The following is a 22,709-nucleotide window of genomic DNA, read 5'->3' as shown; positions in this document are numbered from 1 at the left end:
ACCGTCCCATCACACACTCCCGGGGTCAGACACAGAGTGAATCTCCCTCCACATCGTCCCATCACAAACTCCCGGGGTCAGACCCAGAGTGAGTCTCCCTCCACACCGTCCCATCACACACTCCCGGGGTCAGACATAGAGTGAATCTCCCTCCACACTGTCCCATCACACACTCCCGGGGTCAGACACAGAGTGAATCTCCCTCCACACCGTCCCATCACACACTCCCGGGGTCAGACACAGAGTGAATCTCCCTCCACACCGTCCCGTCACACACTCCCGGGGTCAGACACAGAGTGAATCTCCCTCCACACCGTCCCATCACACACTCCCGGCGTCAGACCCAGAGTGAATCTCCCTCCACACCGTCCCATCACACACTCCCGGGGTCAGACACAGAGTGAATATCCCTCCACACTGTCCCATCACACACTCCCGGGGTCAGACACAGAGTGAATCTCCCTCCACACCGTCCCATCACACACTCCCGGGGTCAGACACAGAGTGAATCTCCCTCCACACCGTCCCATCACACACTCCCGGGGTCAGACACAGAGTGAATATCCCTCCACACTGCCCCATCACACACTCCCGGGGTCAGACACAGAGTGAATATCCCTCCACACTGTCCCATCACACACTCCCGGGGTCAGACACAGAGTGAATCTCCCTCCACACCGTTCCATCACACACTCCCGCGGTCAGACACAGAGTGAATCTCCCTCCGCACCGTCCCATCACACACTCCCGGGGTCAGACACAGAGTGAATCTCCCTCCGCACCGTCCCATCACACACTCCCGGGGTCAGACACAGAGTGAATCTCCCTCCACACCGTCCCATCACACACTCCCGGGGTCAGACACAGAGTGAATCTCCCTCCACATCGTCCCATCACACACTCCCGGGGTCAGACACAGAGTGAATCTCCCTCCACATCGTCCCATCACACACTCCCGGGGTCAGACACAGAGTGAATCTCCCTCCACATCGTCCCATCACACACTCCCGGGGTCAGACACAGAGTGAATCTCCCTCCACATCGTCCCATCACACACTCCCGGGGTCAGACACAGAGTGAATCTCCCTCCACATCGTCCCATCACACACTCCCGGGGTCAGACACAGAGTGAATCTCCCTCCACATCGTCCCATCACACACTCCCGGGGTCAGACACAGAGTGAATCTCCCTCCACACCGTCCCATCACACACTCCCGGGGTCAGACACAGAGTGAATCTCCCTCCACATCGTCCCATCACACACTCCCGGGGTCAGACACAGAGTGAATCTCCCTCCACATCGTCCCATCACACACTCCCGGGGTCAGACACAGAGTGAATCTCCCTCCACATCGTCCCATCACACACTCCCGGGGTCAGACACAGAGTGAATCTCCCTCCACATCGTCCCATCACACACTCCCGGGGTCAGACACAGAGTGAATCTCCCTCCACATCGTCCCATCACACACTCCCGGGGTCAGACACAGAGTGAATCTCCCTCCACACCATCCCATCACACACTCCCGGGGTCAGACACAGAGTGAATCTCCCTCCACATCGTCCCATCACACACTCCCGGTATCAGACACAGAGTGAATCTCCCTCCACACCGTCCCATCACACACTCCCGGGGTCAGACACAGAGTGAATCTCCCTCCACATCGTCCCATCACAAACTCCCGGGGTCAGACACAGAGTAAGTCTCCCTCCACACCGTCCCATCACACACTCCCGGGTTCAGACACAGAGTGAATCTCCCTCCACATCGTCCCATCACACACTCCCGGGGTCAGACACAGAGTGAATCTCCCTCCACACCGTCCCATCACACACTCCCGGGGTCAGACACAGAGTGAATCTCCCTCCACATCGTCCCATCACAAACTCCCGGGGTCAGACACAGAGTGAGTCTCCCTCCACACCGTCCCATCACACACTCCCGGGGTCAGACATAGAGTGAATCTCCCTCCACACTGTCCCATCACACACTCCCGGGGTCAGACACAGAGTGAATCTCCCTCCACACCGTCCCATCACACACTCCCGGGGTCAGACACAGAGTGAATCTCCCTCCACACCGTCCCGTCACACACTCCCGGGGTCAGACACAGTGTGAATCTCCCTCCACACCGTCCCATCACTCACTCCCGGGGTCAGACACAGAGTGAATCTCCCTCCACACCGTCCCATCACACACTCCCGGCGTCAGACCCAGAGTGAATCTCCCTCCACACCGTCCCATCACACACTCCCGGGGTCAGACACAGAGTGAATATCCCTCCACACTGTCCCATCACACACTCCCGGGGTCAGACACAGAGTGAATCTCCCTCCACACCGTCCCATCACACACTCCCGGGGTCAGACACAGAGTGAATCTCCCTCCACACCGTCCCATCACACACTCCCGGGGTCAGACACAGAGTGAATATCCCTCCACACTGTCCCATCACACACTCCCGGGGTCAGACACAGAGTGAATATCGCTCCACACTGTCCCATCACACACTCCCGGGGTCAGACACAGAGTGAATCTCCCTCCACACCGTTCCATCACACACTCCCGCGGTCAGACACAGAGTGAATCTCCCTCCGCACCGTCCCATCACACACTCCCGGGGTCAGACACAGAGTGAATCTCCCTCCGCACCGTCCCATCACACACTCCCGGGGTCAGACACAGAGTGAATCTCCCTCCACACCGTCCCATCACACACTCCCGGCGTCAGACCCAGAGTGAATCTCCCTCCACACCGTCCCATCACACACTCCCGGGGTCAGACACAGAGTGAATATCCCTCCACACTGTCCCATCACACACTCCCGGGGTCAGACACAGAGTGAATCTCCCTCCACACCGTCCCATCACACACTCCCGGGGTCAGACACAGAGTGAATCTCCCTCCACACCGTCCCATCACACACTCCCGGGGTCAGACACAGAGTGAATATCCCTCCACACTGTCCCATCACTCACTCCCGGGGTCAGACACAGAGTGAATATCCCTCCACACTGTCCCATCACACACTCCCGGGGTCAGACACAGAGTGAATCTCCCTCCACACCGTTCCATCACACACTCCCGCGGTCAGACACAGAGTGAATCTCCCTCCGCACCGTCCCATCACACACTCCCGGGGTCAGACACAGAGTGAATCTCCCTCCGCACCGTCCCATCACACACTCCCGGGGTCAGACACAGAGTGAATCTCCCTCCACACCGTTCCATCACACACTCCCGCGGTCAGACACAGAGTGAATCTCCCTCCACACCGTCACATCACACACTCCCGGGGTCAGACACAAAGTGAATCTCCCTCCGCACCGTCCCATCACACTCTCCCGGGGTCAGACACAGAGTGAATCTCCCTCCACACCGTCCCATCACACACTCCCGGGGTCAGACACAGAGTGAATCTCCCTCCGCACCGTCCCATCACACTCTCCCGGGGTCAGACACACAGTGAATCTCCCAACCGAAGCAGAATCTGAATCAGGTTTATTACCAACGGCATGTTACGTAAAATGTGTTAACTCAGCAGCAGCATTCAATGCAATACATAATCTAGCAGAGAGAGAAAAAATAATAATAAATAAAATAAAACATAATAAAAATAAACATGTAAATCATTCACGGATATTGAATTGATTATTTAAAATGTAAAAAAAAAACAGAAATGGACTACCTTATGCAAAGTGAGTTAGTGTCCAAAGCTTCACGTCCATTCAGGAATCGGATGGCAGAGGAGAAGTAGCTGTTCCTAAATCACTTAGTGCGTTCCTTCATGCTTCTGTATCTCCTACCTGATGGTTCCAGAGAGGAACGGACATGCCCTGGGTGCTGGTGGTCTTTAATAATGGACGCTGCCTTTCTGAAACACTGCTATCCTGGTACTTTGTAGACTAGTCCCCAAGATGGAGCTGACTAGATTTACACCCTTCCGCAGCTTCTTTAGGTCCTGTGCAGTAGCTCCTCCATATCGGACAGTGATGCACCCTGTCCGAATATTCTCCGCGGTACAGCTATATAAGTTTTTATTTAGTGTGACCGAATGAAGTCCCTCCACTCCGTCCTGTCACACACTCCCGGGGTCAGACAGGGAGAGAAGCACACTCCACGCCGTCCCATCACACATTCCTGCGATCAGACACTGGGTAAATCCATCTCTGTGCCATCTCTTCTCATGCTCCTGTGGTTATACATGGAGGGAGGCTAAAAGTATTCCTCAGGTTCGACAAGCATGCGTTTGTCTGGGGATCGGCGGGTCGGCGGGCGATACTGCCTCCGGCCAGGTCAAAATGAAAAAGCACGATTGTGTGGATGTTGCGTGATGTGTTGGCCGGTTACAAATCAATCCCACGAAATATCGAGAGGTACAGCATTTGCAATTAAACGATTGGGCTTTATGATTCTTCATTTGACTACAGGGTTAGTACAGAAAACAAAGAGAAAAAGGGCCCATTTTTATGAAACAGTCCAATGCGCTCCTTGGAGCTCACTGTTTTCCCGTCCGTCCGTTCTCCATCGATTTCCCCCGGGCGTGGTCGACTCCCGACCCCATTCCAAGTCCACTCAGGCATGCAGACTACGATTACCCCGTTCTGGCATCTTCTCTCTCCATCTTCTGCCGAACAAAAGCCCGCGAATCCCTCGCTCTCGGGCTCACAGGAAAGAAAACCCCTCCCATCATGGGACGCCACACATTCCAAAGCCCCCGTTATCTCTCGTCATAACACAAACACACTGCCGCTACAGAGAAACCATTACATTAGCAGTGAAACATTTCCCAGGGCGTTAATGCACATTAATCGAAGGGATTTCATTTCACAGGATTTTGTTTCCATCTCTATCGGCCATCGAATCGGAACTTACTGGATTGGAAAATGTAGAAACGGGTGAGGTTTGTACAGTTACAGGTCGGTGGTGTGGGAGTGACACGCGGTCGTGGGGAGAGAGTGGGTCAGTGGGATAAATTTGGAGACTGACAGCGGGCTGTGTGGGGAGTGGGACATTGGGATTCGTTCGTTGACTGACGCAGGGTTTTCGGGAGGGGTGGTGCAGTGGGTAAATTTGGGAACTGAGTCGCGATTGTAGGGGAGTGTGGTGTAGTGGGATTCGTACGGCCGTGGACCCGGGACTGTGGGAAGAGCGCGGTATCATGGGATTAGTTTCGAGGCTGGCAAGGGGCTGTGGAGAGAGCGCAGATTAGAGGGATTGGTTTGGCGACGACTCCGGTTGTCTGCTGGATCTGTTTTGTCTCTGTTGAAATTGTCTAACCTCTTTGATAGGAATGTGGTCTCTAATCTTCTGTACAAGATGTTCAACAGACCGCCCACCTGCAGTAAGTGTTACTCGTCCGGTTGGAGTTACACTTACAGTTGCAACATGAAACACAGATTCATTTGCGAGAAGGCTACACATTTGTACCCGGATATTCCGGAAGAGATCCAAGATCTCTGTCAACAGCCTGTCGGACCGGCTTCAGTCAAGTGAATTCACCCCACTACTCCCCATTCAATCTACCCCACTCTCAAACCCCCATCCTTTCACCTCTTTCCAATTTCTCTTCCCCTCCTTCTTACCCCAGTCTCCTCCTCTACTCGTAGCCCCATTCTCCCCAACACTCTCCCTCTCTGATCCATACCTCTCTGCCCCGCTCTCCCCGCTCCCCCTTTTACTCCCCCATTCTACACCGTTTCTCTTTTTCCCCTTCTCTCTAACTCATTCCCATTCCACCCCTCCTCTTCCCCTCGGACCCCTTTCTCTGCCTTTCCTCTCTCCGTTCTCTCCACACACTCTAACCTCAATTCTGTGCACTCTGCCTCTCAATTCCCCAACCCAGGGGAAAAGGACTGTGCGCATTCACCCTATCTGTGCCCCTCCTGGCTTCATATCCACGCTTCAAGGTACACAGACACATCATTCTTGCCTTCTCACCAGAACCCAGACCCTCGGGTCCCGGCAACATCCTCGTTAATCTCCCCCCGCACTCTTTCCAGCTCAGTGGCATCTTTCCTGCAGGAGGGCGACGAGAACCTAACACCACCCTCCAAACGCGGCCTCACCGACGCCTTGTACAACTTCAATGTGACCTCGGTACGATGCAAAGATGTAAAATTAACGTAAATTGTGAGAATTAATAAATACTGCAACAAAGTTGAATACCGAGGGAGTGTTTAAGTGTTCAGGGAGCGTTCGCAATCTGATGACGGAGGGGAAGCAACTGTTTGTAAATTGTTGAGTTTAAAGGCGCCTGTACCTTCTCCCCGATTGTACCGATGAGCACAGGGCATTTCCCGGCTGGAGGGGGTCCTCGCTGATGGATGAGGTCTTCCCGAGGCATTCCTGCTTGAACATGTCCTCGATGGAGGGGAGGCTTGTGCCCGTGATGGGGTTGGCTGAGTCGAGAACCCTCTGCAGCCTCTGGCGACCCTCTGCGTTGCAGCCTCCACACCAGGCGGCGATGCGACAAGTCAGAACGCTCTCCACAGTACATCCGGAGAAATTCGCGAGTCCTCAATAACAGACCACATCCCCTCAAACCCCTAACCTTGCAATCCCCTCTGTACCGGGAGAGATATGGATGGTGGAGAAGGCAAGGGCCGGGCTGAGACCAGAATACACTCCGGATCAGACTCGAAATAAACAAGACCACAGTGATGAAATCCACAGATAAAGTCACAAACAGCAGTACAAGAAATGGATCCCGTACGGTTGAGCACTGAGTGCTCGGCGCGAGGCCTTCACCGACATACAGTCCATGAGGAACATTGTCAGACAATAATTGCCAGTCTGAGTCTTAAAGGGAAAGTGACAGCGAACTACTCTCCGAGGAATGGGAGTGCTGTTAGCTGGATTCCTGAGGCTGTTCTGTCAGGAACATGACACGTTTTTCATGTTACATGAATGTGTTGTGCCTAGTGTAGACCCTCTGAGATGCTGATACCCCGTATCCCAGGAACTTCAAATACCATCATACCACAGAGTAGTAGAATTAAGCCATTTGCTCCATCGGGTCAGTCCACCATTTGATCATACAAAATGCACCCGTATTCCCAATGTCCAGCCTTCTCTCCGTATCCCCTCATGCTCTGTCTAGTCAGGAATCTATCACTGTCTGTCTGAAATATGCCCAGGAACGTCTCGTCCACGGCCGTGTGTAGCAACGGATTCCGCAGATTTACCCGTCTCTGGCAAAATAATTTCCTCTCAATCTCTGTTGTAAATTGACATCGCTCTATCCTGAGGCCATGTTCGCTGGTTTCAGTATCCCCCCGACCCCACCTTAGGAAGCCTTCTCTCCAGAGCTACTCTATCGAGATCTGCAACATCCAATAGATTTCAATGACGTCACCCCTCATTCTTCTGAATTCCACTCAGGGCAGACCCAGATCAAATGCTCCTCCTCTGATAAGCGTTTCAATCCCAGAATCATTTTCCTTCACCCAAGTGGAACGCACTACAAAATCTCGGGCTCCTCTAGCGAGGCAATTATAGTGTATTTGAGGAATGGGAAAGGTGCAGTAGCACTTATTGGGGTTTGTTACTACACCTTTTTACAACACTTACAGCCCAGAAACAGGCCATCTCGGCCCTTCTAGTCTGTGCCGAACGCTTACTCTCACCTAGTCCCACTGGCCCGCACTCAGCCCATAACCCTCCATTCCTTTCCTGTCCATATGCCGATCCAGTTTTACTTTAAATGACAAATGTTTGCGGATAACGAGAAGGTGGGAGTGGAGGATGCTATCACGTATTTGCTGCACAAATCACTCTCTCACATCGAGGGGGTCAGTTGTGCTGTGAGGATTACATTCCTTGACTTCTCTAGTGCCTTTAACACCATCCAGCCCAAGATCTTAAGGCACAAACTAACGGAGATGGGAGTAGACTCTCACATGGTGGATTGGATAGTGGACTACTTGACAGATAGACCTCAGTATGTGCGGTTGGGAGACTGTAGGTCTGACACGGTGGTCAGCATCACAGGAGCGCCGCAGGGAACCGTACTCTCTCCGGTCCTGTTCACCCTGTACACATCAGACTTCCAATATAACTCGGAGTCCTGCCATGTGCAGAAGTTCGCTAATGACACGGCCATAGTGGGGTGTGTCAGGAATGGACAGGAGGAGGAGTATAGGAAACTGATACAGGACTTTGTGATATGGTGCAACTCAAACTACCTGCGTCTCAATATCACCAAGACCAAGGAGATGGTGGTGGACTTTAGGAGATCTAGACCTCATATGGAGCCAGTGATCATTAATGGAGAATGTGTGGAGCAGGTTAAGACCTACAAGTATCTGGGAGTACAGTTAGACGAGAAGCTAGACTGGACTGCCAACACAGATGCCTTGTGCAGGAAGGCACAGAGTCGACTGTACTTCCTAAGAAGGTTGGCGTCATTCAATGTCTGTAGTGAGATGCTGAAGATGTTCTATAGGTCAGTTGTGGAGAGCGCCCTCTTCTTTGTGGTGGCGTGTTGGGGAGGAAGCATTAAGAAGAGGGACGCCTCACGTCTTAATAAGCTGGTAAGGAAGGCGGGCTCTGTCGTGGGCAAAGTACTGGAGAGTTTAACATCGGTAGCTGAGCGAAGGGCGCTGAGTAGGATACGGTCAATTATGGATAACTCTGAACATCCTCTACATAGCACCATCCAGAGACAGAGAAGCAGTTTCAGCGACAGGTTACTATCGATGCAATGCTCCTCAGACAGGATGAAGAGGTCAATACTCCCCAATGCCATTAGGCTTTACAATTCTACCGCCAGGACTTAAGAACTTTTTAAAAGCTATTATTAATGCTTTTTGAGATAGTGATTTAGATGCATATCATATTTTTTACTGAGTTAAGTATTGTATGTAATTAGTTTTGCTACAACAAGTGTATGGGACATTGGAAAAAAGTTGAATTTCCCCATGGGGATGAATAAAGTATCTATCTATCTATCTATCTATCTATCTATCTATCTATCTATCTATCTATCTATCTATCTATCTATCTATCTATATCGAACCTGCCTCCACCACTTCTACTGGAAGTTTATTCCACACAGCTACTACTCTCTGAGTAAAGAAATTCCCCCTCGTGTTACCCTTAAACTTTTGCCCCCTAAGTCTCAACTCCTGTCCTCTTGTTTGAATCTCGCCTCCTCTCAATGGAAAAGCCTATCCACGTCAACTCTATCTATCCCCCGCCATAATTTTAAATACCTTTATCAAGTCCCTCTTCAAACTTCTACGCTCCAACGAATAAAGGCCCAACTTGATAAACCTTTCCCTGTATTTTAGGTGCTGAAACCCAGGTAACATTCCAGTACATCTCCTCTCTACTCTCTCTATTTTGCTGACATCTTTCCTATAATTCTTTTCTAAGGAAAGCAAGTCTACTCCCATTCCCCCAAATCAGTCCTCACCTGTGTCTTTTAAAGCCTTAAAATTATATCCTTGCATTTGCTGTATATTCCCGCCCTCTGGAAATGAATGCTAACATTCGATTTGCCTTCCTCACCACCGATCCCATCTGTAAGTCAACCATCAGGGAATCGTGCAACAGGATTCCCAAATTCCTTTGCACAGCAGATATTTGATTCTTCTCCCCACTTAGGAAAATCGTTTATACTTTTATTTCTTCATCCAAAGAGTATGACCACACACTTTTCCACACTGTACTCCATTGTACTTTTTTGCCTATTTCACTAATCTGCCTTCAACACTACCTGTAGATGGGAACAGTTATGACAGATCTACATTGTCTGTGGTTTCCCGATGAGAAGGGTCACAGCCGTCTCCATTTTCTGAGGAGACTGAGCTCCTATAACATCTGCCGGACGATGCTGAAGATGTTCTACGAGGCTGTGGTAGCCAGTGCTATCATGTTTGCTGTTGTGTGCTGGGGCAGCAGGCTGAGGGTAGCAGACACCATCAGAATCAACAAACTCATTCATAAGGCCGATGACGTAGTGGGGATGGAACTGGACTCTCTGACGGTGGTGTCTGAAAAGAGGACGCTGTCCAAGTTTGATGCCATCTTGGACAATGTCTCCCATCCACTACGTAATGTACTAGTTAGGCCCATGAGTATATACTGCCAGAAACTCATTCCACCGAGATGTTACACTGAGCATCATAGGAAGTCATTCCTGCCTGTGGCCATCAAACTTTACAACTCCTCCCTCGGAGTGTCAGACACCCTGAGCCAATAGGCCGCTCCTGGACTTATTTCCACTCGGCATGATTAACATTATTATTTAATTATTTATGGTTTTATATTGATATATTTCTACACTATTCTTGTTTGGTGCGGCTGTAACGAAACCCTTTTACCCTCGGGACCAATAACGTATGTCTGTCTGTCTGAGAAAGTCAAACATTCTCTTGTAGAGGGAGATACCGAGGTCCAGAATTTGCAGCCTGTTGATTAGAACTTGGGAAATGATTATTTTCACACTGAGCTGCGGTCAGTAAACCGCAGCCTGACGTAGGTATTGTTATTGTCCAGATGGTCCAAGGCCCAGTGCAGAGCAAGGAGAGATTTTGTCGACTGGGACGGCACTCGCTGGAATTCAGAAAGTTGAAAGCAGATCTTATAGAAGCATATAAAATTATGAAAGGGATAGATAAAATATAGGCAGATAAATTGTTTTCACTGTAGGTCAGACTAGAAAGAGGGGGCGTAGCATCAAGATGCGGGGTTGAGATTGAGGACGGAGATGAGGACGAAGTGTTATTCTCAGAGAGTGGTGAACTTGTGGGAATCTGCACAATGAAACAATGGATGCTACCTCACTAAATAGGGAGAGGAAGGAAAAAGGAATGGGGAAGAGGAAAGAGGAAAGGTGTGGTTGGAGAGAGTGGAAAGTGAGGGAGGGTGCATGGGGATGGAGCGCGGTGGGACGAAGGAGGGGGAAGTCGGATAATGGGGGTAATGTGATAGAGCAAGTGGAAGGAGAGAGAATATGAGAGACTGCTGGGTATCCTGGGGCAAATGTCACGTGATCTCCAACACCTGACCAGGGTTTTATATAGTTGGACGTTTGCCAATCGTTTCTGAAACACAATCCCGAAGTTGATGAAGGACAACTGAAGGTACGCCTTCTGAACAGCAGAGTCAAACCGCTCAGCAGCTTTGAGCGTCCTATGGACTCGGACACCAAGATCCCTCTGATCCTCCAAACTGCCAAGTGACTTATCATTAATACTATATTCTGCCATCATATTTGACCTGCAAAAATAAGCCACCTCACACTTCTCTGCGTAGAGCTCCATCTGCCAATTCTCTTCCCATTTTTGCATTCTATGGGTCGCACAACAGATCCATGAGGCACACCACTGGCACCAAACTCCATGCAGAACATGACCCGTCTGCAGCCACTCCTTACCTTCTGTGAGCAAGCCCATTCTGGATCTACAAAACAATGCCCCCTTCGATCATATACCTCCTTATATTCTCTATAAGCCTTGCATGGCGCACCTTGTCAAATGCCTTGCTGAAATCCATATACTCTGTATCTACTGTTCTGCCTTTATCAATAGGTTTAGTCAGGTGCTAATTAATTCAATCAGAGTCGTAAGACACGACCTGCCTTTGAGAAAGCCATGCTAACTATTCCTAATCATATTACGCCTTTCCAGATGTTCACAAGTCCTGCCTCGCGTGATCTTCTCCGTCAACTTACCAACCACTGAAGTAAGTCTCACTGTCCTATAATTTCCTGGGTTCTCCCTACTCCCTTTCCTGAATGAGAAAATAACACCTGCAACCCTACAATCCTCCGGAACCTCTCCCGTCCACATTGATGATGCAAAGATCATTGTCAAAGGCTCAGCAATCTCCTACCTCCCCTCCCACAGCTGGCTGTGCTACATCTCATCCGGTCCCGGAGACTTATCCAACTTGATGATCTCCAAAAGTTCCAGCACATCGTCTGTCTTAATGTCTATCTGCTCAATCTTTTTAATCCGCAGTAAATCACCCCAACAATCGCCAATATCCTCTTCGTAGTGACTACTGAAAAAATGTACTCATTTAATACCGCTGCGATCTCCTCGTGTTCCATACAAACGTTTCTACTGTCCAATTCTCTCATTTCGTATCCTCTTGCTCTTCACAAACTCGTAGAATGCCTTGGAATGTCCCTATATCCTGCTCGCTAAGGCCTTCTCATGTCCCGTTCTTGCTCTCCTAATTTCATTTTTTAGCTCCTTCCTGCTAACTTTATAACTTTCTAGATCTCTATCATTACCTGTTTTTTCGGAAACTTCCGTTAGCTTTCCTTGTCCTCTCGACTTCTCGACTAGATTTTAAACAGACTTTGTATACACTAGCTCCTGTACCGTTCTATCATTTCCCTGTCTAATTGGAAATTACCTATGCTGAACTCCACACAAAAGCCCCCTGAACATTTTGCCACATTTCTGCCGTACATCTGTTCCCAATTTATGCTTCCTTGTTCCTGCCTAAAAACCTCCAATTTCCCCTTAGTCCAATTAAACGCTTTCCCAACTTGCCTGTTCCTATCCGTCTCTAATGCTATGTCAAATGATGTCACATTTGCTCTGGGAAGATGCCAATCAATATTTGGGAAATAGATATCTCTCAGCGCGACAACCTGTTATTAGTCTACCTTTCCAGAACCTGTCTCCCTATCTGCTCCTCGATATCCCTGTTACTATTGGGTGGGCCATTAAAACGCCCTGTGGAGTTATTGAACCCTTCCTGTTCCTAATGTCCACCCGCAGAGTCTCAGTACACAGTCCCTCATGACTTTCTCCTTTTCTGCATCAGTGACACTATCTCTGATAAGCAGTGCAATGCACTCACCTCTTTTGCCTCTCTCCCTGTATAGGGGGAGAAAGGGAGAGAGAGGGAGGGCGAGCATGGTGTTAGGAAGGGAAGTGAGAGTGCACCAGTAAACGAAGAAGGCGACGAAACCCTGTGGAGGTAACAAGTTTCTTAACTTTCTCGGACGGAAGGGGTGTGTGTTCAACGCACCTCAGCGTGGGTTGGGTGTTTGTCCTGGAGGCACATATCTTGGAGACGGAGGGTCTGAAGCGCTGGTAATGAGCAGGAGCAGTGGAAATGTCCGACGCGCAAACCAGGATCCAACAGGAGAAGCATCGGTCCAGGAAAATAAAGGTTTTCTATTTGTGATACAAATCCCTTCGTCATTCCTCCTTTCTTCACTCCAGTCCTCGATATCTATTCCCTTCGTTCCATCCATTTTCCCTTTCTCTTCCTAGTTCTCTTCCCCTCTTCATCCATTGTCTACATTCCTTCTCCTCATCCTTCACCCCTCACGCAATCCTCTTCCCTCTCTGAAGCACTTTCCCCCCTCCTCTCCTGCTCTCTGTTTCCTCTTATTTCGTCTCTCTGCCCCTCTCAGTCCTCTGTTCACTGTCCCTCTTTTTTCCCTGTCTGAACTGTAGATTGCAAAGTTTGAAACAATACATGTATAATCATCAAATAACAGAGCAAAAACGAGTATAATTTCTAACTTAACATTTGTATAAACAATCAGCTATTATGTTGTCAGTACCTTTCACATGTTTGATTTTAAGTCATATTCTTGCAATATCAGACTCCAGTTTGATAACCTGCAATTGTTATCCTTCATTTTAGTAAGAATCACCAACGGATTGTGATCCGTACAAACCACGTGGTCTCTGGGCAGGAGAAACTTAGACCTCAAAATCCTGTAAATCCAGAATAAGTGATAGCCACTCCTTTTCAACAGTGGAATAATTTTCCTGGTGCACACAAAACTTCTTTGAGAAATAAGCTACTGGGTGTTCAATCTCATCCACACACTTCTGTAACTGTACTGCCCCAGCAGCGTCATCGCCAGCGTCTGTTGCTATGGAAATGATTTGAATAAATCAGGTGCTTTGAGCACAGGACGATAATGAGCATGGTTTTCAGACGTTCTAATGCCTCTTGGCAAAGGTCATTCCATTCAAATCTTTCATTCTTCCCTAGGAGTTTTGACAGGGGGAGAGCGATATCTACTAATTTCTCACAAAACTTTCGATAATACTCCACCATTCCTAAAAAAATCTTCATAACCCTTTCTTGCCAGTCGGAACAGGAACCTCAGCAATAGCTTGAACCTTGTACAGGAGCAGTTGGCCCTGCCCTAATACATAGCCCAGATATGTAACTGCGGCATTGCCAAACTCTCTTTTAGCGAGGATCACAGTAAGACTGGCCTCAGACAGCCTTTCAAATAGCTTTTCTATAGCTGTTACATGCTCTTCCGACGTGTCACTCCAGAGCACTGAATCATCGATATAAGCCCCTGTGTTTTCTGAACCTCTGATCACAGAATTGATCATTCTTTGAAATGTCCCTGGAGCATTTCTCATCTCGAAGGGTAAAACATTATATTCATACAGCCCTGAAGTCGTGCTAACGCTGTGATTTTTTTGGCCTTTTGGTCAAAGGAACACGCCAATATCCTTTTATCAAGTCAATTTCTGTGAGGTACTTAGCCTTTCCCACTTTACCAAAACAGTCATCCAGCTCGGAATAGGACAAGCAACTGTCTTGGTTATTGCATTGATTTCCCTGTAGTCAGTACAAAATCTCCTGCGACCGTCCGGTTTAGGCACAAGAACGAAGGGCGACGCCCAGTCTGAATTAGTTTGCCTGACGATACCGGTTGCTAGCATGTAGCCATTTTCCTTTTCAACCCCTTGGCTTTTCCCGAACTTCATTCTGTGAGGATGCTGTTCAATGGGCTGGGCTGAGTTTATAATGACGTCATGCACTGCAACGGTGCTCCGTCTCGGAATGTCAGGAAATAAATCTTTATGCTTGCTAATTAGTTCTTGCAATTGCTCCCTCTGTGCAGGCTCTAGATGACAGGCTTTATCAGCAAGCTCTTTCAAATTAGTGGAATTCTCAAGTCTTGTTGGTACAGTATTCAGTTTATCAGAATGATCTTGCACCTCATTGTCGAATTCCACAGCCCCATTTGTTTCAGTAACAGTGCTTATTGGTACCGTCTCAGAGTCATAATGAGACTCCAACATGTTTACGTGTACTAATTGTGTCGCCTTCCTTCTGTCGGGAGTTTCAATAACGTAATTCAGCCAATCAATGTTCTTAATTATGCGGTATGGTCCATGAAATTGTGCATGGAGGGGTTTGGTCACTAGGGGAACAGAACCAGCACTTTATTTCCAACCTCGAACACCTGCTCTCTCGCTCTCTAATCAAACCAACGTTTCGTTTTAATTTGGGAGTTTTGCAGATTCTTCTAGGCAAGGTTACAAGCCTTGTTACGACTTTCCCGGAATTTCAAAACGTAATCCAACACACTGACAGACACATTTGGATTAGACCATTGCTCTCTGAGCAAGTTCAAAGGTCCTTTGGTCCTATGACCGAAAATGAGCTCAAATGGAATAAACCCCATTAACTCTTGCATGGTGTCTCTCACGGCAAAAAGTGTTAAGTGTATCTCTTCATCCCAGTCCCTGTCATTCTCATGACAGTAGGCTTTAATCATGGTCTTTGAAGTGGAATGAAACCGCTCCAAAGCCCCTTGAGACTCCGGGTGGTAGGCAGATGACACAATGTGTTCAGCCCCCAGTTTCTATTTGCTGGAATGTTCCTCAAGTAAAACTACTACCCTGGTCAGATAGAATTTCTTTAGGTAAACCTACCAGTGCGAAAAAGTACTTGCTGAGTGCCTTTACCTCAGTCTTGGCCTGGATGTTTCTGAGAGGCACGGCTTCAGGGAACCAGGATGCAGCACAGATAATTGTTAACAAATAATGATGGCCTCCCTTTCCCTCTCTACACCTCTCTGCTTTTCACAGGGATCGATCCCTCCGCGACAGCCTGGAACACACATCCCTCCCCACAGATCTCCCACCTGGCACTTATCCCTGCAATCGTAAGTGCTATACCTGTCCCTACACCTCCCCCCTTACCACCATTCAGGGCCCCAAACAGTCCTTCCAAGTGAGGCAACACTTCACTTGTAATTCTGTTGGGGTCATCTATTGCTTCCGGTGCTCCCGTTGCGGCCTTCTCTACATCGGCGAGACCCAACGCAGATTGGGGGACCGCTTAGTCGAGCACCTACGCTCCGTCCGCAATAACAGACAGGATCTCCCGGTTGCCATCCAGTTCAACTCTGGTTCACGTTCCCATTCCGGTATGTCCATACATGGCCCACTCTACTGCCATGATGAGGCCAAACTTCGGCTGGAGGGACAACATCTCAGATACCGTCTGCGTAGTCTCCAGACCCTTGGTATGAGCATCGAATTATCCAACTTCCGGTAATCCCCTCCCTCTTCCTTCCCCCATCCCACTTTCACTCTGCTTCCTCTTCTACCTGCCTATCACCTCTCATGACTCTGCCTTCTTCTACTACCCATAGTGCTTTCCCCTTACATTCCTTCTTCACCTCTGCTGCCTATCCCCTCCCTTCTTCACCACCCCCACCCATTGATCTGTCCTCTGATTGGTTTTCCAACCTTCCCTCACCTTATTTATAGGGCCCCTGCCCCCTCCTTCTTTAGCCCTGACCAAGGGTCTCGACCCGAAACGTTGACTGCTTCTTTCAACGGATGCTGCTCGACCTCTTGACTTCATCCAGCATTTTTGTACGTATGATGACCAGCTGCAGTTTTTGCCAATGGGCCTGAACAATCCACTATGACCCTGGAAAATGGTTCACCAAACGCAGGTATCGCCCGAAGTGGAGCTTTTGGGATGGCCTGATTAGTTTTTCCCACCAGCTGGCACGTATGACACCCTCTACAGTAATTGACAATATCTTTCCTCACGTTAGGCCATTTATTAGGTCTTCATTAATATTTGTAAATTACATTAATTTTACATCGATGCTGCAAAAATCCAAGCTGTGTAACTCTCAGATAATAAATCAAATAGCGATTCCGTTGTAAAACATCCGATGCGAGTGGACAGGACACTTGGCCCGCTGGTCTTCACTGGTCAGGACACTGAGTACAGGTGTCGGGAGGTCACGATGCGAGTGGACACACACTTGGCCCGCTGGTCTTCACTGGTCAGGACACTGAGTACAGGTGTCGGGAGGTCACGTTGCAGTGGTACAGGACGGCACAGTTTTGGTCACCCTGCTCTGGGTAAAATGCCATTGAGCCGGAGAGAGTGTCCAGGGAGATTTACAGGAATATTGCCGGGGCTCGAGGGACAGAGATGGAGAGAGGAAGGGGGCTTTATTCCCTGGTGCGTAGCTGTTACCTTACAGAGTTGCATGAACTCAAGAGGGACACGGACAGTGGGAATGCGCACAGACTTTAACCCAGAGTTGTGTTATCGAGACCCAGACCAGACAGGATTGAGGTGAAAGTGGGTGGGAAGGAGAAAGTGTGAGAGATCGCGGAGACGGAGGTGTGGAGGGAACGGACAGGGGAGGGAGAGAGTGCGGTAGAGAGGGAGAATCGGGAGGGATAGAGAAAAGAGGTTGCAAGAGGGAGCGGAGAAACAGCGGACGGAGAAAGGTCGAGGAAGTAGGGTGAGGAGAGGGTGTAGAGAGAGAGATGGCGAGAATGGGCGAGGTAGATGGAAAGTGGGGTTGTCCATGTATGGTGCGGAGAATGGGGTTGCGAAAAGAGGAGATTAGATCAGCAGGTAGGGTCAGAGACTGCAGGGAGGATTTTGAGTGGATGGGCTGAGTGAGAGTGGAGGAGAGATAAGGAAGGGAAAGACAGGGTAATCATTTGATTCAAGTCGGCTCTCCGGGCTGTTGACAGAGAACCTGGATCTTTTCAGGAATATCTGGGCTGTAGGGTGCGGACTTCTCGCAGATGAAATGGTGTTGATGGAAAATGCAATGTTCACCCCTTCTATTTGGTTTACATTCACTGCAGGAGGACCTTCCTGAAGGCACCATGTACAGCAGATCAAAACCACCATTCCTGTCAATAAATTATTTTAAAAAATTGAACAGAGATAAAACAGATCCGGCGGAACACGAGACCGTCGCCAAGCTAGTCCCATTAAATCCGGGCAATCCCCACAGTCCCGTGTCGTTCCCAAAATAATCCCTGTGTCCAATGTCTCCCCACTGCACTGTGTCAGTCGCCAAATTTATCCAAATACACCAACTCCCCCACAGCCTCCGGCCCGTCGTCCCGCGGTCCCCACAGTCCTGTGGCAGTCCCAGTGCGACTCGAATACACCCATTTCTCCCGTCAGATCTATTTCAGTCACCAAACAGATCTCAATATCCCACCGACACCGCAACCCCCTCCCCCAGAGGGATACGCGGTCCCCAAATCCATCCCACAGCTCCTTCCTCTCCCGACAGTTCACGTCCGTCTCCAGATTAATCCCATTGCCCCTCACTGTTCCCTCAGCCCTGCGTCAGTCCGCAATCTGGACCCACTGACCGACTCTGTGTCCACACCCCCGTATCGGTCTCCAAACTAATCCAGTTGTCCCACTCTCTCCCCCCAGATCAGTGTCAGACCCCAAACTGATCCGGCTGTCCCACTCTCTCCCCCCAGATCAGTGTCAGACCCCAAACTGATCCAGTTGTCCCACTCTCTCCCCCCAGATCAGTGTCAGACCCCAAACTGATCCAGTTGTCCCACTCTCTCTCCCCAGATCAGTGTCAGACCCCAAACTGATCCTGCTGCATAACTCACAGAGTAAGGCCTGTCGTCAAACTAATCCGACTCTGCCTCCTGCTCCTCACAGATCTATGTCAGACCCCGAACCAATTCCACTGCATCTCCCAACCCCGCAGCCTGCGTCAGTCACCAAAATAATCCCAGGGAAATAATCCCCGGAACCCACTGACAATCGTCAAAATGTTTCATTGCCCTGTCCCGTGACAGACCCGTATCGTTCCCTAAAATATTCCCATTGTACCCAACAAGCTCGTACAGTCTTCAGACAAATCCCAGTCCCCCTCCCTCTTCCCAGAAACCTACTTCCGTCCGTAAACTATTCCCATTTTCTCCCCTCAGGACAGCATAATTCCCCAACTACCACCCCACATATCAGTCCAAATCTCACCTGCTATCGCATTTTCCAACCCAGTAAGTGATGTTTCGGGGGATAGGAGATCGAAAAATAAAACGCTGTAAAATTAAATTCCGTTGTTAATGCCGAGAATCGAAAACAATTTACGGGAGAGTGTGATGATGCTGTCGAGGGAGATTCACTCTGAGTCTGACCCCATGCGTGTGTGATGGAACAGTGTGGAGGAAGATTCACTTGCGTGTTTGACCTCGGGAGTGTGTGATGGGACGGTGTGAAGGCAGGTTCACTCTGTTTCTGATCCCGGGAGTGTATGATGTAGCGGTGTGGAGGGCGCTTCACTCTGTGTCTGACCCCGGGAGAGTGTGATGGGACGGTGAGAAGGGAACTTCACTCAGTGTCTGACCCCGGAACTGTGTGACGGGAGTGTATTGTGGGTTTTTATTCTGTGTCTGACCCCGGGGGTGTGTTATACTTCCTGTGTTACTGTGGGATCTTCTCGTGCTGTGATACATACCGCTTCATCCCATGAATTAATTCTGAGCAGCCTTGAATAACGGTTTGAGCATTCATGGACTGCTTTGCGGAATGATGCTTCAAACGTGGATGCGTAATAACACCTGTCTTTATTTCTGAACCAGTATTTGGAACACGGTTGCTCTGGAATTCAGGAATAAATACGAATGAGACACAGAGTAAATCTCTCTTCACACTTTCCCATCACACACACCCGGGGTGACACACAGAGTGTATTTCACGCCAAGTAGTCCCATCACTCACACCTGGGTTCAGTCATTGGGTGAACCTCCCCTACAACGTCCCATTGCACATTCACAAGGGTCAGGTACAATGAACTTCCCTCCAAACCATCCATCACACGCTCCCGGGTCAAGACACAGATGGAATCTCGTTCCACACTGTCCTATCGCACACTCTCGCGGAGAGACACAGAATCAAGTTCCCTCCACACTCTCCCATCGCAAACCCCTGGGTTAGACACAGTGTGCTTTCTCTCTCTCTCTCTCCTCTCTCTCTCTCTCTCTCTCTCTCTCTCTCTCTCTCTCTCTCTCTCTCTCTCTCTCTCTCTCTCACTCACTCTCTCTCTCTCTCTCTCTCTCTCTCTCTCTCTCTCTCTCTCTCTCTCTCTCTCTCTCTCTCTCTCTCTCTCTCTCTCTCTCTCTCTCTCTCTCTCTCTCTCTCTCTCTCTCTCTCTCTCTCTTCCCCCACCCCTCCACGGCCCCTTCACACAGACATGGGTTCAGACTGCACGCTGCTCACTGTCAAATCACACGCTCTTTGCGGAGAGTCACAGAGTGAAGCTCCCCCCACCCCGTCCCGTCACATATTCTCGGACTGAGACGCAGAGTTAATCTACTGTCACATTGCCCATCGCACGCTTCAGGGATCAGACACGGTCCGGTCACTGACACCGGAAGAATGACATGGAGTGAAGCTCTTTCTCACTCTCCCATGACAGACGCGCAGGGTCAAAAACAGTGTGCACCGTCCGTACCGTCTCATCACACGCTCGCGGGATCAGATACAGAGTGAATCTCCCTCCACACCGTCCCATCACACACTCCCAGGGTCAGGCAAACACTGAATCTCCCTCTACACTGTCCCATCACACACTCCCGGTGTCAAACACGGAGTGAATCTCCCTCCACACTGTCCCATCACACTCTCCTGGGGTCAGACACAGAGTGAACCTCCCTCCAACCGTCCCATCTCACACTTCCGGGGTCAGACACAAAGTGAATCTCCCTCCACTCCGTCCCATCACACACTCCCGAGGTCAGACAGAGAGTAATCTCCCTCCACACCGTCCCATCACACACTCCCGGGGTCAGACAGAGAGTGAATCTCCCTCCACACCGTCCCATCACACACTCCCGGGATCAGACAGAGAGTGAATCTCCCTCCACACCGTCCCATCACACACTCCCGGGGTCAGACACAGAGTGAATCTCCCTCAACAACGTCCCATCACACACTCCCGGGGTCAGACAGAGAGTGAACCTCCCTCCACATCGTCCCATCACACACTCCCGGGATCAGACACAGAGTGAATCTCCCTCCACACCGTTCCATCACACACTCCCGGGGTCAGACACAGAGTGAATCCCCCTCCACACAGTCCCATCACACACTCCCGGGGTCAGACACAGAGTGAATCTCCCTCCACACCGTCCCATCGCACAATCCTGGGGTCAGACAGAGAGTGAATCTTCCTCCACACAGTCCCATCACTCACTCCCGGGATCAGACACAGAGTGAGTCTCCCTCCACACCGTCCCATCACACAATCCTGGGGTCAGACACAGAGTGAATCTCCCTCCGCACCGCCCCTCACACACTCCCTAGGTCAGAGAACAGGGTTTAAATCCCTCCACAAAGAACAATCACGCAGAGCCTTGGTCCGACACAGTGTGAATCTCTTTCCCTACGGCACTATCACACCCTCCCTCTGCACCGTCCCATCACTGAATCAGGCACACTCTAGCTCTCTCTCCAAGATAACATCACACACTCCCGGGTTCAGACACAGAATGAAGCGCCTGTTGCACCGCCCCGGCAACACTCCCAGATTCAAAGTGAAACTCTCTCTGCATGGTGCCATAACACATTTTGGGGACACACATGGGATGAATCTCTCTGGCCACTGTCCCATCACACAATCCCTCTCTCCATGCCTGCCCTGTCATGAGGAGCGGGTGAAAGAGGGGACTGGTGCCTCACCTCTTCTGCTGGTCAACAATTCACAGATTTGAGCCTTGATTTCGTTGACAGATCTATACTTCGTTTCCATCTCAGTGAACTGGTGACGGAGTTCAGAGTTCACTCGCTTAAGTTCGGACAGATTAGAGTTGAACGCAGAGAGATTCTTGAGACAGGATCTCCGGGAGTTAACTCCGGAAATCTCAGATATCTTGGATTGAAAGGTTGAGTTTAGCAAGTGGCAGTTTCGGTCGGAGGTGATCTCTGACTGACGAATCTGTGAAACTGAGAGAGATGGTGAAAAATGTTTAGAGTTTACAGTGACACGTGAGTCAGCGTCACGCTACCGAACGGGTCACAGAGACTGTTGTGTCGATGTCTCGGTGAAGGGTGTCAAAGTGTAGGATATGCTGAGGACACAGTGAGAGGCGTCGGCGCCACCTTTCGGGGTGTGTCTGTGTCACCCTGAGGGGTTATCAATGTCACCGTGAAGGTTTCCTTATCATTAAAATGGGGTCTGTGTCAGTATCGTGGTGATGATCGATTCCCTGTCTCAGCGCGGGGCATGTCCGAGTTGATTTGGGTTACGTGTCGGTGTCACTGTGGTAAGTGTTTCTGTGCCCCAGATAGATGTGTGCCGGGACACACTGAAGTGTATCTCACTGTCACGGCTTGGGAAATGTCAGAGTGAGGGGTCTGGCAGAGTCACGGTGGAAGGAGTATCTGTGCAATGTCTGTTTGCTGGTGTCATTGAGAGGAGTGTGTCTGTGTCACCGGGAGAGGCATGTCATGGCCACGGTGTGAGTCCGATTGTCACGCTGAGCTGTGTGTCAGTGTGATGGAGAGGACTATGTCGGTGCCATTGTGGATTTAGTTGTTGGTATCACGGTAAGGGGTTTGCCTGTGTCAGGGTGAGGTGTGGGTAATTGCCTCAGTGAGCGGTGCATCGGTGTTATGTTGAGGGGCGATACTGTCTCGGTGAGGGTTGTTACAGTGAC

At 49.9% G+C, this 22,709-nt stretch overlaps 2 protein-coding genes across 2 annotated transcripts in view; one reads left to right on the top strand and one right to left on the bottom strand.

Moving 5' to 3' along the window:
- The window catches only part of LOC140720487 (uncharacterized), a 36,219-nt gene extending 21,320 nt beyond the window's left edge, over positions 1–14,899 (top strand). Inside the window, exons 10-15 of the mRNA XM_073035337.1 lie at positions 4,837–4,901; positions 5,295–5,495; positions 6,006–6,102; positions 9,297–9,310; positions 11,640–11,694; positions 14,858–14,899. Of these exons, the coding sequence (XP_072891438.1) occupies positions 4,837–4,901; positions 5,295–5,495; positions 6,006–6,102; positions 9,297–9,310; positions 11,640–11,694; positions 14,858–14,899 (474 nt within the window). The remainder of the gene's footprint in view (positions 1–4,836; positions 4,902–5,294; positions 5,496–6,005; positions 6,103–9,296; positions 9,311–11,639; positions 11,695–14,857) is intronic.
- A 2,760-nt stretch (positions 14,900–17,659) lies between these two features.
- Positions 17,660–21,916, bottom strand: LOC140720458 (C-type lectin domain family 4 member E-like). The gene is made up of 4 exons (XM_073035310.1): positions 21,733–21,916; positions 19,511–19,653; positions 19,030–19,094; positions 17,660–17,924 (listed from the first exon to the last, which is right to left on the bottom strand). The coding sequence occupies exons 1-4, from the start codon at positions 21,800–21,802 to the stop codon at positions 17,732–17,734; spliced, it is 471 nt and encodes a 156-aa protein (XP_072891411.1). The 5' UTR covers positions 21,803–21,916; the 3' UTR covers positions 17,660–17,731.
- Positions 21,917–22,709: the final 793 nt, after the last annotated feature.

The sequence above is a fragment of the Hemitrygon akajei genome, unplaced genomic scaffold (assembly GCF_048418815.1).
Source record: "Hemitrygon akajei unplaced genomic scaffold, sHemAka1.3 Scf000043, whole genome shotgun sequence".
NCBI classification, from domain to species: Eukaryota; Metazoa; Chordata; class Chondrichthyes; order Myliobatiformes; family Dasyatidae; genus Hemitrygon; species Hemitrygon akajei.
Note: the sequence above shows the minus strand (reverse complement) of the source record. Positions and strands in the feature narration are given on the sequence as shown.

Coding starts and splice junctions, on each gene's coding strand:
- LOC140720458 (XM_073035310.1), bottom strand. CDS start 21,802: ATGGAAACGAAGTATAGATCTGTCAACGAAATCAAGGCTCAAATCTGT. Junction 19,654..21,732: donor ATTGTTGACCAGCAGAAGAG/GTGAGGCACCAG, acceptor CCTGAATTCCAG/AGCAACCGTGTTCCAAATAC. Junction 17,925..19,029: donor GTTGGAAAATGCGATAGCAG/GTGAGATTTGGA, acceptor ATTTATTGACAG/GAATGGTGGTTTTGATCTGC.